The sequence below is a fragment of the Eptatretus burgeri genome, chromosome 2 (assembly GCF_056783735.1).
Source record: "Eptatretus burgeri isolate ZD-2024b chromosome 2, Ebu_testis_v1, whole genome shotgun sequence".
NCBI lineage: Eukaryota > Metazoa > Chordata > Myxini > Myxiniformes > Myxinidae > Eptatretus > Eptatretus burgeri.
Genome location: NC_140962.1, coordinates 150,976,858 through 150,994,923, shown reverse-complemented (window position 1 = coordinate 150,994,923; position 18,066 = coordinate 150,976,858). Strand labels below are relative to the sequence as shown.

General features: G+C 42.9%; 1 protein-coding gene across 2 annotated transcripts in view; it reads right to left on the bottom strand.

The window, feature by feature from the left end:
* Window positions 1–18,066, bottom strand: part of LOC147033546 (voltage-dependent L-type calcium channel subunit alpha-1S-like) — a 224,001-nt gene that overhangs the window by 38,779 nt on the left and 167,156 nt on the right. For both annotated transcript variants that reach the window (XM_085854926.1, XM_085854935.1), the window contains exons 38-40: window positions 9,665–9,781; window positions 6,999–7,119; window positions 3,340–3,532 (exon numbers count right to left, since the gene is read on the bottom strand). In XM_085854926.1, coding sequence (XP_085711052.1) covers window positions 3,340–3,532; window positions 6,999–7,119; window positions 9,665–9,781 — 431 coding nt within the window. The remainder of the gene's footprint in view (window positions 1–3,339; window positions 3,533–6,998; window positions 7,120–9,664; window positions 9,782–18,066) is intronic.

Genomic DNA, 18,066 nt, shown 5'->3' with positions numbered 1-18,066 from the left:
TATATAAATAAATTGACACCTCCCATGCTCTTCTCGCTGAGGAAGCTGCATGAAGAAACCAAGAAGGCCTACCCAAGGTAAGTGCATTACTGTTTCAAAGCCTTTCCAGAGTTCTTCCACAGCTACAAAAATAGTGCTTACTTTGAGTAGGCCTTCTTGGTTGCTTTATGCAGCTTTTTCAGTTAGGAGAGCATGGGAGGTGTCAATTTATAGATACACATGACCAAAAATATGTGGACACCCCTTCTAATTAGTTGACAGGTGTATAAAATCAAGCACACAGCCATGCAATCACCATCGACAAACATTGGCAGTCGAATGAGCCATACTGAAAAGCTCAATGACTTTCAATGTGGCACCGTCATCGGATGCCACCTTTCCAACAAGTCAGTTCATCAAATTTCTGCCCAGCTCGAGCTGCCCTGGTCAACTGTAAGTGCTGAATTTGTGAAGTGGAAAGGTCTCGAAGCAACAACAGCTCAGCTGCAAAGTGGTCGGCAACACAAGCTCACAGAACAGGACTGCCAAGTGCTGAAGTGCGGAGCATGGAAAAAATATCGTCTGTCGTCGGTTGCAACGCTCACTATCGAGTTCCAAACTGCCTCTGGAAGCAACGTCAGCACAAACACTGTTCGTCGAGAGATTCATGAAATGGTTTTCCATGGCCGAGCAGTCGCACACAAGCCTAAGATCACCATGTGCATTGACAAGCATCAACTGGAGTGGTGTAATGCTCACCGTCATTGGATTCTGGAGCAGTGGAAACACATTCTCTGGAGTGATGAATCACGCTTCACCATCTGGCAGTCTGACGGATGAATCTGGGTTTTATGGATGCCAGGAGAATGCTTCCTGTCTGAATGCATAATGCCAACTGTAAAGTTTGGTGGAGGAGGAATAATGGTCTGGGGCAGTTTTTCATGGTTCTTGCTGGGCCCCTTAGTTCCAGTGAAGGGAAATCTGAATACTACAGCATACAATGACATTCTGGACAATTCTGTGCTTCCATCTTTGTGGCAACAGTTTGGGGAAGGCCCTTTCCTGTTTCAGCATGACAATGCCCCCGTGCACAAAGCGAGGTCCACAGAGAAATGGTTTGGATCGGTCCATCCAGATCGGTGTGGAAGAAATTGACTGGCATGCAGAGAGCTCTGACCTCAACCCCATCAAACACCTTTGGGATGAATTGGAACGCTGACTGCGAGCCAGACCTAAATCGCCCAAAATCAGTGCCCGATCTCACTAATGCTCTTGTGGCTGAATGGAAGCAAATCCCCACAGCAATGTTCCAACATCTCGTGGAAAGCCTTCCCAGAAGAGTGGAGGCTGTTGTAGCAGCAAAGGGTGGACCAACTCCATATTAATGCCCATGAATTTGGAAAGAGATGTTGGATGAGCAGGGGACCAAATACTTTTGGCCATGTAGTGTAAATACAATCCAATAAATCAATTTATTTGTTCTCCAACCTGTCGTTTTGTCCGAATGACTCGACGTTTCGGCCAGCAACCCAACATGCACCTGGCCTCCACTAGCCTTTACCAAGAGCAATTTTCTGTTTACTTCCTCCATGATATACCTGGTGGAGGGAGTGGGCCTGTTCCGTTGACCAATCACAAAGCTGTATAGCAGGATCTCATGACCTTTGACCATTGAAAAGCTTCATATATATATATATATATATATATATATATATATATATATATATATATATATATATATATATATATGCCACTCACTCTCTTTGAAAGTGAGTGGCACTTGCATATGTGGAAGAATTGCGTTGCTCAGCCAGTGGGTCACCCAGATAGCTCAGATAGTGGAGCATTGCTTTGTTTTGCCAGAGGACCTGGGTTTGATTCTTGGTCCGAGTCTGTAATTTTCACATATCTATCTATAATTCCAGCAGTGTGTGTGTGTGTGTGTGTGTGTGTGTGTGTGTGTGTGTGTGTGTGTGTGTGTGTGTGTGTGTGTGTGTGTGTGTCTGTATGTGTGTCTGCGACTGCCGTTTCTCGACAACCACTGGTCCGATCTAATTGAAACTTGCCAGGAATATTGCGGGGGACACGTGGATGTGCCTTTTCAAGGTTTGATATTAATCTGACAAGCGGTTCCCAAGTTACGGCCATTTATCTGTCAAACAATGACAGAACACGGTGCTATGACATCACGAGTGACATCACAATTGTTCCTTTTTTTTCTTTTTTCTTTTTTGCACGTATGGGCACGCACGTAAGGGGGCCGCACAAATGGGCCCGCACCTACGGGCCCGCACTAGTATTTGTAATTTTGGTTCCATTCTATCCATTTCTAATAATATTGCTCCGCCCCCTGTGGTGTTTAATGGCGGACATGGATGTGTCCCCCCACAGGAGGAAGACTCTCTCTTGAGCAGGCCCTCACTGCTCCTATGGTTGGCAGCGAGTGCCCCGGAGGCGGTGGGGGGAAAGAGAGTGGCACTTGTATATGTGGAAGAATTGCGTTGCTCAGCCGGTGGGTCACCAATATAGCTCAGATGGCAGAGCACTGATACGGTTTGCTGGAGGATCTGGATTCGATTCCTGTTCTGGGCCTGTAATTTTTCCACATATAATGATGATATAAATAAATATATATATATATATATTTATATACACAATTATATTTACACACACATATGTATGTATATGTATGTAAACACACACACACATATGTATGTATGTATATATATATACAAACACACACATGTATATATACATATATATATATATATATATATATATATATATATAATATATATAAATATATATATATATATATATATATATATATATATATATATATATATATATCCATGCATCCATCCATTGGGACCATACTCTGTACAGAGTGTTGGTGCTGCTTAAGCAGTCTCCTTGTCTATTGGGCACAATTCTGGATGGGTCGCCACTCTGACACAAGATACCAGCAAGATGGCACTCATTTTGCCGACCTTTGAAGGATAACAGGCAGAGTCAACCCCACCTGGTGTTAATTTAACAGCAAAGATGGATTTGAACTCAGGATCCTAGGATCCCAAGCCCACCATCCTAAACGTAAACATGAAGCCAACACCAGGCATATATATATATATATATATATATATATATATATATATATATATATATATATATATATATATATATATATATATATATATATATATATAGATATATATATATATACATATATATATATATATATATATATATATATATATATATATATATATACACACACACACACACACACACACACACACACACACACACATACATTTTGGCTTCCCACTGAATTAGAATGAGTCACACAACATTGCTTACCTGTGGTTGTTGTACAAAGACTGTGCCCGAGTCCAGGTCTGCCGATGGTGCTGAGACCTCGCTTGCACATTGTTGGCATTGTTCATGTTGGGGTTTTCCTTTGTGGTGTCAACGTCGTACTGATCAGTGTTTATGGGTTGACGACCAGGAACTGGAGTTGGTAGGCTATTTGGAGCTGGGGCTTGGCTTGTTGCTGATGGTAACACGAAACCCAATGAAATTATAAACACCTGATGATGTGCACCTCTGTTATGAATATAGAAACCATATATCTAAAAGACAACTATATATATATATATATATATATATATATATATATATATATATATATATATATATATATATATATATATATATATATATATATACATACATACACACACACACACACACACACACACACACACACACACACACACACACACACACACACACACACACACACACACACACACACACACACACACACACACACACACACATACACAAACGTTCTGAAAAATGTACAGCTTAGGAATCATATTAAATTAGATAGAAAGCACACTCAGCATTAAAAGGAAAAAACCTTTTATTGGGCCTGACGCTTCGGGAGCTAGCTTGCTCCCGTCCACAGAGGCAGATATGAAAACGGTTCACATTTGAAAATTCAATTTGTATTATTGTCCTGTGTGCACATGTCCGAGTGTCTGATTGTCTCTCATAACACTGATGGTGTTGAAGATGGGTTGAGGAAAGGGAACAGAAGTTTGTATCGGCGTGTTGGCTTCTGGATTGGAGCCTGTGTCCAGAGTGGTTGTTTTCATGGGCCTGCAATGTTTGTGTCAGTGTCTGCATATGGCTTGGTAAGTTGGGTTGAGGTCAACCCGCCTGTTGATCGAGCTGTCATCAGACCACCATGCCTCAATAACCTCGCGGCTTGGCTTGGAGGCGTCATCCACATGACTACGGCTTGTTCCCACATTAAAGTGTGATGCAGGTTATCGTCGTGTGTGGCGATGGTGGAGGATGTGTTGTGTCTGGTTTCTGGTGTTCAGACAGTCTGATGGTCAACCTGTTTCCTATTTGACCCACGTAGTGGGCAGTGAAATCATGACAGGGGTTTGTCATAAACTGTCTAACATCTGCCAAATTAAATCCCCAAAAACATGACTGGACTGCGGTAAGTCCCATTGTGGGAGATGGGCAGATCGATGCAGTGAAATCCAAAGAGTCCGGCAAATGCTGCAATTCAATCGCTATCCCCGACAGATATTCACCAAATGCGAGCGAAAAATAAGACCAGGGCAGGACATGACAACAAAGCCCACATAGACAGTCACAGTACCCTCCATCGAAACAGTATCTGAACTTGCCAGTTTTCTGCTCCAACCCACGATGTCCGCATTGCCCACAAACCCAACTCTACTCTAAATAGACATTGCTTTCAAAACAGAAAGATAAAATAGACAGATTTGACGGATGTCAGACTGTTCATGACATCCCCTGTCATGATTGCACTTGCCCACTCGGTGGGTCAAACAGGCTAAAGGTTGGCCACCAGACTGACTGAACACCAACAAGCGGAAGCCAGACACAACACATCCTCCACCATCGCCACACACGATACCTTGCACCGCACCTTCACGTGGGAACAAGCCACGGCCATGGGGACGGCCCGCTCCAAGGCAAGCCGCGAGGTTATTGAGGCATAATGGTCTGATGACCGCTTGATAAACAGGCATGTTGACCTCAATCCAACTTACCAAGCCCTATGCAGACACCTACGCAAACATTGCAGGCCCATGACAACAAACACTCTGGACACAGGCTCCAATCCAGAAGCCAACACGCCGATACAAACTTCTGTTCCCTTCCCTAAACCCATCCTCAACCCCAATGGTAGAATGACAGCCATTCAGGCACTCAGACACATGCACACAGGACAATATTAATACAAACTGAATTTTCAAATATAAACCGTTTTCATAACTACCCATCCTCAACCCCATTGGTGGAATGAGAGAGACAATCAGGCATTCAGACATGTGCACAAAGGACAATAGTAATACAAACTGAATTTTGAAATGTAAACCATTTTCATAACTGCCTCTGTGGCCGGAAGCTAGGCAGCTCCCGAAATGTCAGGGCCAATAAAAGGATTTTTTCTTTTAATGCTCAGTATAAATAAATATATATATATATATATATATATATATATATATATATATATATATATATATATATATATATATATATATATATATATATATATATATATATATATATATATATATATATATATATAAAAGACACACACACACACACACACACACACACACACACACACACACACTTATCTGTTAATCATTTGGTCAAGAATAGTGTGGATAGGATGAGGCATAATTCTGGCTCTCGACCTTTATATTCCAATAAGCACCTCATCACAGTCTTAAGCATAAATATAACACGTAGCATAAGTAACAAGAAAAAGAGCAATCAGAGATGGAGACCAGGACTTCTTTTGAGTGGTGTATTTTTTTTATCGGTTTGAGAGTAAATCCAATATGGCTGCCAAAACCATGTGGCCGATCAAGTTGAAATTCAAAACATGTATTCCCCATCTATAGTAGATCATAAATGTGAAGTTACACATCGATTGATGAAGTGGTTGCAGAGAAAACATTATTTAATATTTTTCTTCAATCCAATATGGCTGCCAAACCATGTGACCTATAAATTATTCGTTAACACACCTACACACCCATTGCTTGGGGGACATTTGTGTGAATTTTCCCCTCGATTTGTCCAGCTGTTCTGAAGAAAATTTTTTATCGGTTTTAGGGTTAATCCAATATGGCTGCCAAACCGTGTGACCAATGACATCATATGTGTGAACTTTATTTTCCTCATGGACAGACGGTCAGACTTGTAAAGTTTCACCTTGATTTGTTCAGCCACTTTAGAGAAGAAGATTTTTGAAGGTTTCAAAAAAATAAAATAAATATGGCTGCCAAATCACGCGACCGATGATGTCATGAATTTTTTTTCTGTAGACCATTTTATCCTGAGATGACCCTCAAAAATGTTCATACTGATCGGATGTGGTGTTCTACATGTGCAATTATGACGTCATAATGAGGGCACCGATGACGTCATAAAAATAAATTTTTCCACATGAGTACTTGCCATGTGCCAAATTTCAATTTTTTCCTTGGTGTAGTTTCAGAGATACAGAGGTCCAATTTTTCCCCATTTTTCCAACATGGCTGTCACACCACGTGACCTACGATGTCATAATTAGCATTACAACATTCTACACGAGTAGTCGCACCAATGGTGAAAATTTTGTCTCAATCCGACAAGTGGTTGTGGAGAAAAACACGAAAGCTCTGTGCGGACAAACAAACAAACAGACAGACAGACGAACAAACAAACAAACAAACAAACCAACGGACCCAAATGCAATACCATCTCCTTTGGCGAGGGTAATGAGGCCAAAAACAATTAGAGATGGCAATTGCTATTCGAAAAACTAGAACACATTTTGTAGTGAAAAGGAACTGTTTTGCTGTCGAAAGCCAAAACCCAAACATTGCACAGTGAACATACAGGCTCGATGTTGCTGTTGTGAAATAAAAGCCTCCATCCAGGTGAGAAAGCAATATTAGGAAGCATCACACCTGGCTTCTGTGACATGAGTAGAGGACGCTGGCTCGTTGCAGGCTGCAACTCCTGGCCAGGCCTGTTGCCCAGGGCCTCTGTGGCAAAGAAACCGGCACTGTTCCCAAAACCCGGTGATCTCTTCAGAGAAGTGGGACGAAGGGTGGGTGGAGGAAGAACGAGAGGGGTGAATGAAGGACAAACAAAACGAGGAGGGTAAAGTATATCTTGGAATACACAAGCTTCTCCAAACACACAAACCAAGTGGAAATGCAAACATTTTTCATTCCATCACGAGCGATGTGTGTTATGCCCGACGTCGATCAGCCCTTCAGCCTGCAATGTCCTTTCGAGAGTGCTGTGCAAACAGTGCTGCCATTAATTCTGCCTCTGTTTTCGGAACAAATGTCTAAAGTCAATTGCCTTTTATGGGTCTTTAAAGGCAATTGATGCGTGGACGATGTGCATGATGTTATGCCGTGATCCATGTGGCGGCCATGACACGTAGCCCGACGAAATGTCTCAAAGTCCACAATCTCGTAGATATCAAAAATTAATTTCTGCTAATTTGTATTTCAAGAGCATCTTGACTGCATAAATCAATATATCAGGTGCCTGGTGGTAATCTATCTGAAGGGTGTCGGAGTGAAATCAAAAGGATGCATCGTGATCGAAAAATAATCTCGTGCCGTGTTTCCGTAGCCTTGCTCATGTCCTGATAGTTTACTGTGAACAGGATGATCCTTCATGGAGCCTTTACAGCATGGCCAATGTTGAAATGAGAATTGAATCTCAGGAACCACCCCCCCCCCCACCTCGCTGCTGCAGAACACGTGTGGCCATCTCCAGGACACATTCTGAACATTAGCTAGCCAAGGATTCATGGTCCAATGTCCTACTGTGCGGCAGTAAAGGTGGAAAATAAGTGTCAAGTCATATGGAGATCGACATTGACACACCTCCCAGGAGAACGGATGATAGGGTTGCCTCGAGAATAACTTTATTTTGGCCCTGTCTGCTTGCGTAGATGCAGGATGGCACGAGATGGTGAAGTTGGATTTCGGGAGGGAGGGGGAAAAAAAAACCTGTTATCAACCTTGTTACGTGAGGCTCAAAACTGCAGGCAGTCGGCAAAAAATGACAGCTGCTCTGCCAAGATGATTGCCTTTCCTGTGGATATCTAATCTGATGTAATCCAAATGAAGTGTTGGGGTACGATGGGCTGCTGGGCCAAATCCCACAATTTCAAATCTTCACTGCAGTGCAGGACCAGAAAACCATACTCTCAGAAATAGTGCACCAGGGTTAACAGCACAGATGGCTTCATCACTATCCAATCTGCTCGCTGCTAGAACTGGTAATGATCAGGTTTAAGTCGGGGTTACGTTTCTGGAAAACACCACTTAAACTGATCAGCTATTTCCCATGAGAATTAATTAAAATACAGGACATACATTACAGCACTCCAATACTCTGTATGTAAAGTCTAAATAAATCACAAATGATGCAATTTAATGAGGAAGAATAATAATAAATAATAGAGGAAATTAAGTACAAGAAATATTGACACACAAATAAAAATTATATAATACATAAAACAATAAAACAAGATACATAACAGGCTCTTCTACTTTCATAGGTATATAAATATTTACATAAGGTATATTTGCTCACATTTACATGAGGGGTGGGGGGAATGTGGCTTGAGTGAGTCAAGGTAGGTGGAGAGGTGAGCGGTGAAGTTATGGAGATGAACAGGTATAAGTGACCGCCTCATCGTCCAAAAGTACGAATCATGTCGGTCGGCTAGAGCATGAAAGAGGATTGTCGTATAGCCTCCTCATCTGAACATGAAATCAATGGCCTGCTCCTGTCTTGCTCCTCTCCAGTGCTTAAAAAAACAATGACACTACAGCTGTAGCTTAACTCTTCTTTGCTCCTTTGCACATTCATACATTCGATTAGCAGCTCCTCCTCCCCCGTCCCCAAATGTGTTGATCTCAAGCATCTGAGTTCTCCACTCCAAGCTGACATCTCTCAATCCAGGACATCATCTGTTTAACAGAATCCTTCCTTCCACAGGATGTCCCTGACTCCTTAGTGTCCTGCCCTGTCTATTGTCTGCTCTGGAACGCCCCGAGGAATAAACTTGTCGAAAACAACAGTAAAAAATTGTACATTTTATTCATTCGTGTGCTCCATATACTCATAATAAGGGTTTGTTGAAGCTTTGATGACAAAAGTTCGAATGGTAAAAACGTTACGGCCTGGAACAAGTACACTGAAGCTCAATGGTAAATTAAAAAAAAATAATAATAAACAACAGTTCGTTTCGTACTTGATGTGCTGTGGCGGGGTTGATAAGGGCTTTCTCCATAATTAATTATTAATTATTTTCTCCACATTCTTGCAATATATTCTTTGTCAACGACGTAAAAACGATCGACGAATCAAACGATAATGTCCCCTAATTGCCAACGACGTTAAAACGATAAGATGTCAACTGATAGGACTTAAACTGATCATCACTTGTATTAAACAAGACAATCGGTTTATAGACAAATATGTTTCTGAGCAAGCAATATCAGACTTCAAATTCATAACAGATAATTAGCCGATGCTGTCTGTGGGTAACTGCACCGCCAATTTGATCGGATCGACACAGATCAGATCCCTTGGATCATACCTTAAAGACGTCATCATCGCCCTCTATCGATTTCTCCAGGTCCTCTTCTGCGTGAAGGTCTCCGGAGATGGCACGTTTAATCTCGGGACCAATGTCATGCAGCGTGCGTAGGCCGGCCTGCCCAAGAGACACACACAGCAACAGGCCTGTGAGGGTCACCACTGAAAAAAGAAAAAACAGCCCTAAACTGTCCCCACACAGTCAGGGGGCATTGATAGATGTATAGTCATAAATTCTCTTTCGGGTACGTGCAAAGGTCAAAAGGCGTTTGTTTCGAATTGAGATTTCCGCTGACCCTTGTCACTACAGGTAGATAATGCATGTCCTGAAAATTACAAGGACCTTCAAATGTCCAAGTGTAATTTTGCTATCGATGTTTGACACGTGTCCTTTACATAATCATGCGGATTAATTGAGCACAACACCTTTGAGCCTTAAAATCTAAATACTTTCGTTTGTGCTAAATTCACGTCACCACTTGTCACCCCCTTTCAATAAATAACTTATCATCACAGCAAAGTCAGGTTCAACAAAGAAAGTGGAAGGAACAATTGAAATAACATCATTGTAACCATGGTGACAACCAATTCACAAAGAAGGCAGAGATGTCTGCGTAAACAAGAGCCCAACATCAAAGTTTACAGATGGAATGATGTGACTCATATACAATTTAAAACTAACTTCAAAAATCATTGCAACAAATTACATCATCAAGACTACTTTAAGGCACAAAAGCTGCAAATCACTTGTAACCGATTAGCACAATGGCGCATTGTTGGAGGAAGATATGAGATGCAGTTCATGTATCTCCCACTTTGGAGGTGTGTCCGAGGGTTGGTTCCACATGGATAAAAGTGTATAATGGCAATGATTACATCAGGTACTCTTTTTGAAAGACTCCTGTGGGAACTGGTTGGGGGGGGGGGCACATTAAGGAAGGAATTTAGGAGTCGGCCAGGGTGTGGCCCACAATATCCTTCTTTTCTCAAAAAAGGCAGAGATCTTTAATGTACGACAAGGAATAAATCTTAGCAGACTGGACACTCGATTTACCATCTCGTCTGATGAATGGTGCATTTATTGATGACAGACCCTGCCTGCAAAGCACTAATGCGACAGGCTGTATCGATAGGGTAGGGAATCGAACCCCGACTACACAGCTCAAGGTAAATATGATACCTCTAAGCTGTCCTGCTAGCCTCTAACCCTCTGCAGTGATCTGATCGATGGCAGTTTTGTACTGCCAAACAATCCCAGAGTAAGGATTACTCTGGGTTGTTTGCCTTTGCCTTCCCAACAGAAGTCAGAGCAGGATTCCAGAACGTGTGAGGGTGTTGGCAATAACTCACATGCTCTATGTGAAAGACCGAATGGCTTAATGGACTTGTACATTGAAATTACTTTGAAGAGTTTCTCTTTTTTTAGCCAGATTCGGTGGTGTAATGGTTGGAGCGTCCGCTTTGAGTCTGGGAGGTTGATGGTTCGAACTCCGACCGAGTCATACCGAAGACTTCAAAATGGTACATGCTGCTTCCTTTCTTGATGGTCAGCATTTAAAAAGGATAAATGATGGACAAACAACCATTGTGCAGGCTTGATAGGCCTACTGGCCTCCTCTTGTGTTGAAGTTGTTTGTTGCAAGGGAATTACTATTATTAATACTACTGCATGCCCATACATACGTGGCTGTATGTGCGTGGCCGTATGTGCATGGCCGTAGGTGCAAAAAAAAACAAAAAACTTTCAAACCGCGTGCCAGAAACAAACACACAGGCCGTTCCTTCGCTCTCGCGTGCCCGTATGTGCGTGGCCGTACGTGCAAAAAAAACAAAAAAACAAACAAACTTTCAAACAACTACACAGGCCGTTCATTCGCTCTTGTAAATGACAACTGGATTGGGGCATTGTGCTTATCTCTCTATAATTTATCGAGAATATCGAGAAAATCGAGAAAGAAATCGAGAAAGAATACAGTAAGTCGTCACGATCTGGAAGTTCGCACGATTATTCGCAAGTTAGTTTTAATGGCCAATTATTCAATTAGCGCCAACACATTTTGCCTTTTTGCAATCTCATCGCAAGGAAAAACACAAAGAGAAGAGAAGAGAGAGAGAGAAAAAACTTTCAAACAACCACACAGGTCATTCCTTCGCTCTTGTAAACGACGACTGGATTGGGGCATTGTGTTTATCTATAAATGCAGTAAGTCATCACTATCCGGAAGTACGTACGTTGTAACCCATAATGGGGAATGCGGCTGAGGATCTCTTCCCCAACGGCCATGCCTACGCAGCAACGTGTCCTGTCATTGGTAACTAAATGGCGCATCGGCCACGCCTACGCAGCAACGTGTTCTGTCATTGGTTGGTAAATAAATGGCCAAAACTTGGGAAGCACTTGTCCGATTAATATCAAACCTTGAAAACGCACATACTCAGGTTCCCAGCAATATAGCTGACAAGTTTGCAATATAGCTGACAAGAGCTGACAAGCTCTTGTAAACGACGACTGGATTGGGGCATTGTGTTTATCTATAAATGCAGTAAGTCATCACTATCCGGAAGTACGTACGTTGTAACCCATAATGGGGAATGCGGCTGAGGATCTCTTCCCCAACGGCCATGCCTACGCAGCAACGTGTCCTGTCATTGGTAACTAAATGGCGCATCGGCCACGCCTACGCAGCAACGTGTTCTGTCATTGGTTGGTAAATAAATGGCCAAAACTTGGGAAGCACTTGTCCGATTAATATCAAACCTTGAAAACGCACATACTCAGGTTCCCAGCAATATAGCTGACAAGTTTCAATTAGATCAGACCAGTGGTTGTCGAGAAACAGCGGTCACAGACAGACAGACACACACAGACACAGACACAGATTGCTGGAATTATAGATAGATTATGACTGTCACGTGGGGTCTTCAATGTCCGTTGGGTATAGTCGGGTCAAGTTTGGAATCAAAACCAGACTAAACAACTTAAACACAAGTGCGCTTCTTGCGCACCATCCAGTGGAACCCCACTGCCAGCCGTGTGTATAATCCTTTGCAAAAGCTGAAGAAATCAAAGCAACTGGGAGCACGTGACCTTTGTCGGGACCGGTTAACAGACAGAACCGAGATTTTGACATCCAGAAGAGCATTTGGACACAACTTTAGCCTGGGAGGTCGACTTTTACATTCCATAACCGTAGAGTGTATGTTCGACTGGACTCCAGCATCAGCATTTGCTTCACCATTATGAACGCGAAGGAGGATTGCGAAACAGGATGAAGCCTGGGTTGCACGAGGGAGCTGGGAAGAGTCCTGAATTACAAGTGCTCTCCCCCATAAAACACAAGCAACACCGACCATTTACAAACCAGCATTCCATCCTGAAGTGCAAATTGCAAGTAAATGCTTCGAGGTGATGTTTCGTGGTTATGCATGAAGCCCAAAGCATCTGAGTAGGGCTCTTGGCACTTCAATGTGTGCATCAATTTTCAGCGTTGTGAAAGCACCTGCCGATTCATTCCAGCATTGCATTCACCAAATGGCAACTGTTCAAAGGCCTCGCAATGCCGGTGTTTTGTCGGAAGAACTGGAAACGTCAAAAATTACATGGACGATAAGAAAAGGAAGGAATGGGGATGCGGACCTTCCTGCCAAAAGGCGTTTCAACAATTATGGATCAACCGATCTCGGACGGCTCTCATGGTGTTCACCTGCTTCAGGGAAAGCAAGGTTGTAGTCTGTGATCCACAAATTTTGAAAAGAAGGAAAAATTTTCGGCCATGTTGGGAAGCCCTTTTCGAGAAGGATTGGACATCATCACCCTGTGAAAAAGGTGCAGATTGATGACATGCCGGCCAAGACGCAACGTACACCCTGTTCACAGAATACCCTTTCGACAAGAGTACCTTTCCCGAGCTCCGCGTTAAACAAAGCGAATGCGTGGCCTTGCTCGTGATGCCAAACCAATGCAGCTAAGCCTCACGAATGGTTCAACAACAACAACAAAAAAACGTCTATCCTGCTGCGGCCTAAAGGACGACATCCCGCCGAGGAGTGGATCACAAAGGATCCTCAATAGGTAAGCACATCTTTAGCCGATGACCCGGAACAAAACAAGTGATAACAGTGCCTGGAAAAGCAATAAAGTGTTTTTGAAACCGCATGGCTCGGGCAAGAACCCAGCAGGAGAACTCCATACCGATTCCTCAGTGTGAGCCAAGCATCGAGAACCCATGAAAAACAACTGAGAGCAAACCTGCAGCACACCAAGGCACAGAACAAACATTATGATGTCAAAAGTAATTACACTTCCTGTTGTTGTTGAGTGGAACAAACTTGTTTTTGGACAATGCCACATTCAAAAGGCACTGTACGTCCCTCGTCGGGATATGACCATTGCCGTCTTCTGGACAGAAGCTTATCTCTATTCTACGTGGTGTGGAGCCCGGGGTTGAAAAGATTTCCCTATTCATTGTAAGGCTTCAATCAACCTCAGTGATACTAATACGAAGAAGGATGCGCTGTGAACAGTAATCAGTGGTATATCACCGGGGTGTATACCCCAGGGTCGTGGTAAATACGAGCATTCAATTTGAACAAAAATCTTACAAACAAGTGCAAATTACATCCTGCGATTTCAAAAAGCAAGTAAATAAATAAATGACTCATGAAGATTCCCTGGCCACCACCGCGGTCTTGCAGGGACATCGTGGTGGTCATAGACCAGGAAATGTTATGTAACAGACGGGTCGTATTTGTAATGTGACCAAGTTATAAGAGCAATGGTCGACCCCTGAAAAGAGGCCATTTTATTTCTTTATTATTATTACATTGATCTCAGGCTCGTGGAACAAACCACCAGAAAACGTCAATGTACATTTACGTGAATTACAAGGAAGTTACAAACAATGGACGTACTTATGGATTACTGGATTTGAACCGAGGTTCACCGACGTCACGAGCCAGGGGTTCAGGTGGGTAGAACAATGGATGGAATCAACAGGTGTCGTGCATTGACCCATCCTAAACGTCAGCATCTCCCTAATTCCAATGGCTGTTGGCATACCTCGATCAATGTCCTGTTCATTTAATCCATTGTTTTACCTGTCCGCTGACGTAGACAGACACCAGCCTTCACCAGCAAGCCAAACTCGCTCTTCATTCGTTCCGATGGGTATGCTAACAAGGCAACCAAGACAACATTGCAGGAGGAACGGCCAGCTCCAAGTCCCTCCAAAGAATGCTTCCCTCCAGGACAGAGGTTACAGTAGGATTCGACTCTTTTCGAGTAACAAATTCAGGAGCTGACAGTTGTGAGATGGACACATTACCAGTGAAGCAGTCTGCTAATGTCGCAAGGAAATGATTCCGACAAAAGACAAAAAAAAAGAAAGGAAAAAAAAGAGTGTCGCTCACTCGTGTGAAAAGTCACACTATCGGAAGCTGCGGGCTGGCAGGATGGCCGAGATATATGCACACTCATCTCTAAGCCATTTTGCCTGGGATAAAATCCCAACCCAGCTATAAACTTTTGTTTTGGTGTTTCGCAAGCACGGTGATCCATCAATGTGTGTGTGCCGTCCCTCTTATGGACGTTAAACTGGGAATCTTGTCTGTCGACATTAGTTAATTGACGTTAAAGATCCCACGGTGTCTTTCGCGAAGAGTTGGTGAGCTACTGCCGGCACCATGGTACATCAGAATCAAAAAAGGAAACTGCCTCCAGTCTGGGCAGAACAAAGGCCGTGGAAGACAACTAACCATGACTTGTATTCAAGCGACTGTTAAACCTAGGAAAGACCTCTCAAGTGCAGACAAGCTTTACTGACAGCCAACTGGATGGAACAAGTAAAGGTCATACAATTGCAAGGTAGGTAAGGAAAGGTGTACCTGCATTCTAATCGCAAAGAGAGGCTGTTTATTTTTGGTCTCGGCACATCAATGCCCCTGCAAGCATACATCTCAAAAATCAGTAAATCGTCAGGAAAAAGACCACAAACCTCATCCTGCCTCCCCCCCCCCAACCGCTTCTCCTCCTTGCACAAGGCAACAAGCAAGCCCCATAAACAACCTTGCCCGAGCTAAGTCACTCAGCTTAGAATCACAGGCCGAGCTCAGCAACTTCTAAGGTGTCTCGACCGGGCTCTTAGCATAACGTATCTGGCAAATTGACGTGAGGGAGTAATTATTTGGGTACAGGCTGCAGCGGAGCAGTCGATGTGCTTGGCACTTCACCGTTGCTTGGCCTCCTGAAAGTGACATGGAAAAATTGAATTTGGACCCACTTAGGAAATTGAAGCTCCCGGCACTCGGAGAGTTGGCTTATCTGGAAAGCGAGTCGTGAGGAATGTTGGTTTTGGGAAATGGCTTTGCGGGGATGACATTCGCACATGACCGGACGGAGCTCAAATGAGTACATCTACCTTGAGATTTGAAGCTCCCTTGTCAGATCCAAACTTCCCTCCAGGATGTCGAGTGTGCTCACAACCATCATCTCATGATCCTTCTATTTTCTATTAGGCGTGAGCTTCGAACTACATCTGCTGACAGTGAGATTCAATTCCAACCCTACACTGCAATTCGTCCTCTTGAGTTGTAGGGCATCTATCTGCCTGTTCCTGTGCAACTGCTTTCCCTTTCGCCCCATCTTGTGTCTGATGATCCTTTTCTACCAGTATTGTGGTCTTCCATGACCATTCATATCAGCAAAGAAAAAAAATAAGTAAAACACAGACTCCCACCCCCTCCCTTGCATTGAGCCGGGCTATTTGGATCAACTCTCAGTGACGTAATTGAGCCTTCAGGAGAGCTGCAGGGAAGGCGTTAATGAGGGCACAACCACATGGGGTTAAACTCAGGGGTGAGACGTTGTCCTTTGCATTTTTGAAATCTGACCAAATTAACAAAATATGTAATTAAAGCAGTAATAGCGAATCTTGAAGGAGGAGTGAGCCTGCTTTCTATACAATTTAACAAGATGTGTCAGCCAGGGACCTGGGAGCAGTCTGGAAGAAAATAGGGTAATTGGGGAGCAAAATGCTCCCCCTATATAAACCATATAACACCCTCGCTGGTGCAAGGTGATACATGAAAGATTTAACCGTCGTAGTTCAGGAACAAAGATATTCCACATTTCAAATTAACATTCAACAAAGACTGTTGCTTCTTCCAAAAACAAGAAAAGGACCGATGTTATGCAACTCCCTGAGAGAACACCACACATTGATTTTCGGTGAGTCTCTTTAATGTTGCCAAACTTTCCTGAGGTTTTTCTGTCCCAAAAATGTGGTAATTATGGTTGTTGACTTTACCAATGATATATTAAGTTGCGTCATCAGAAAATGTCAACTCGATAAGACACCCACGTTATTGTGGATTCAGCAATAGCAATACGAAAAACATTAAAAACAAGAAAAAGAGCAATCAGAGATTACAAACCCTTGCCAGGACTTCTTTTGAGTGGTGTCTTTTCTATAGGTTTTAGGGTAAATCCAATATGGCTTCCAAACCATGTGACCAATGACATCATATGTGTGAACCTATTGTTCCTCATGGACAGGCGGTGATACGTGTAAAGTTTCGCCTGGATATGTTCAGCCACTTCAGAGAAGAAGATTTTTGAAAGTATTTTTATAAAAACAATGTGGCTGCTGAATCAAGTGATCGATGATGTCATTATTTTTTTCTTTTCTGTGGACCATTTTATCCCTGTATGACCCTCAAAATTTTTCATACTGATTGGATGTGACGTTCTACATATGCAATTGTGATGTCATATCGAAGGCACCTATGACGTCATAAAAATCGCCCTCATCCCACTTGAGGAGAACTTGCGATGTGCCAAGTTTCAATTTTTTTCCTTGGTGTGGTTTCGGAGATACAGAGGTCCAAATTTTTTTCCGTTTTTCCAATATGGCTGCCACAACACGTGACGAATGATGTCATCTATCTATAATTCCAGCAATCTGTGTGTGTGTGTGTGTGTGTGTCTGTGACCACTGTTTCTCAACAACCACTGGTCCGATGTAATTGAAACTTGCCAGGTATATTGCTGGGGCCCTGTGGATGTGCCCTTTCAAGGTTTGATATCAATCAGACAAGTGCTTCCCAAGTTATGGCCATTTATTTACCAACCAATGATAAGACAAGTTGCTGCATGGGCGTGGCCGATGGGGAAGAGAACCTCAGCTGCGTTCCCCATTACAGGTTACAACGTACGGACTTCGGAAAGTGATGACTGTGTATTCTAATAATTTCTAGATTTCTTATGCGCATTTATAGATAAACACAATGCCCCAATCCAGTCGTCGTTTACGAGAGCGAAGGAACGGCCTGTGTGGTTGTTTGAAAGTTTTTTTTGTCCTCCTCACTTCTCTTTGTGTTTTTCCTTGTGATGACATTGCGAAAAGG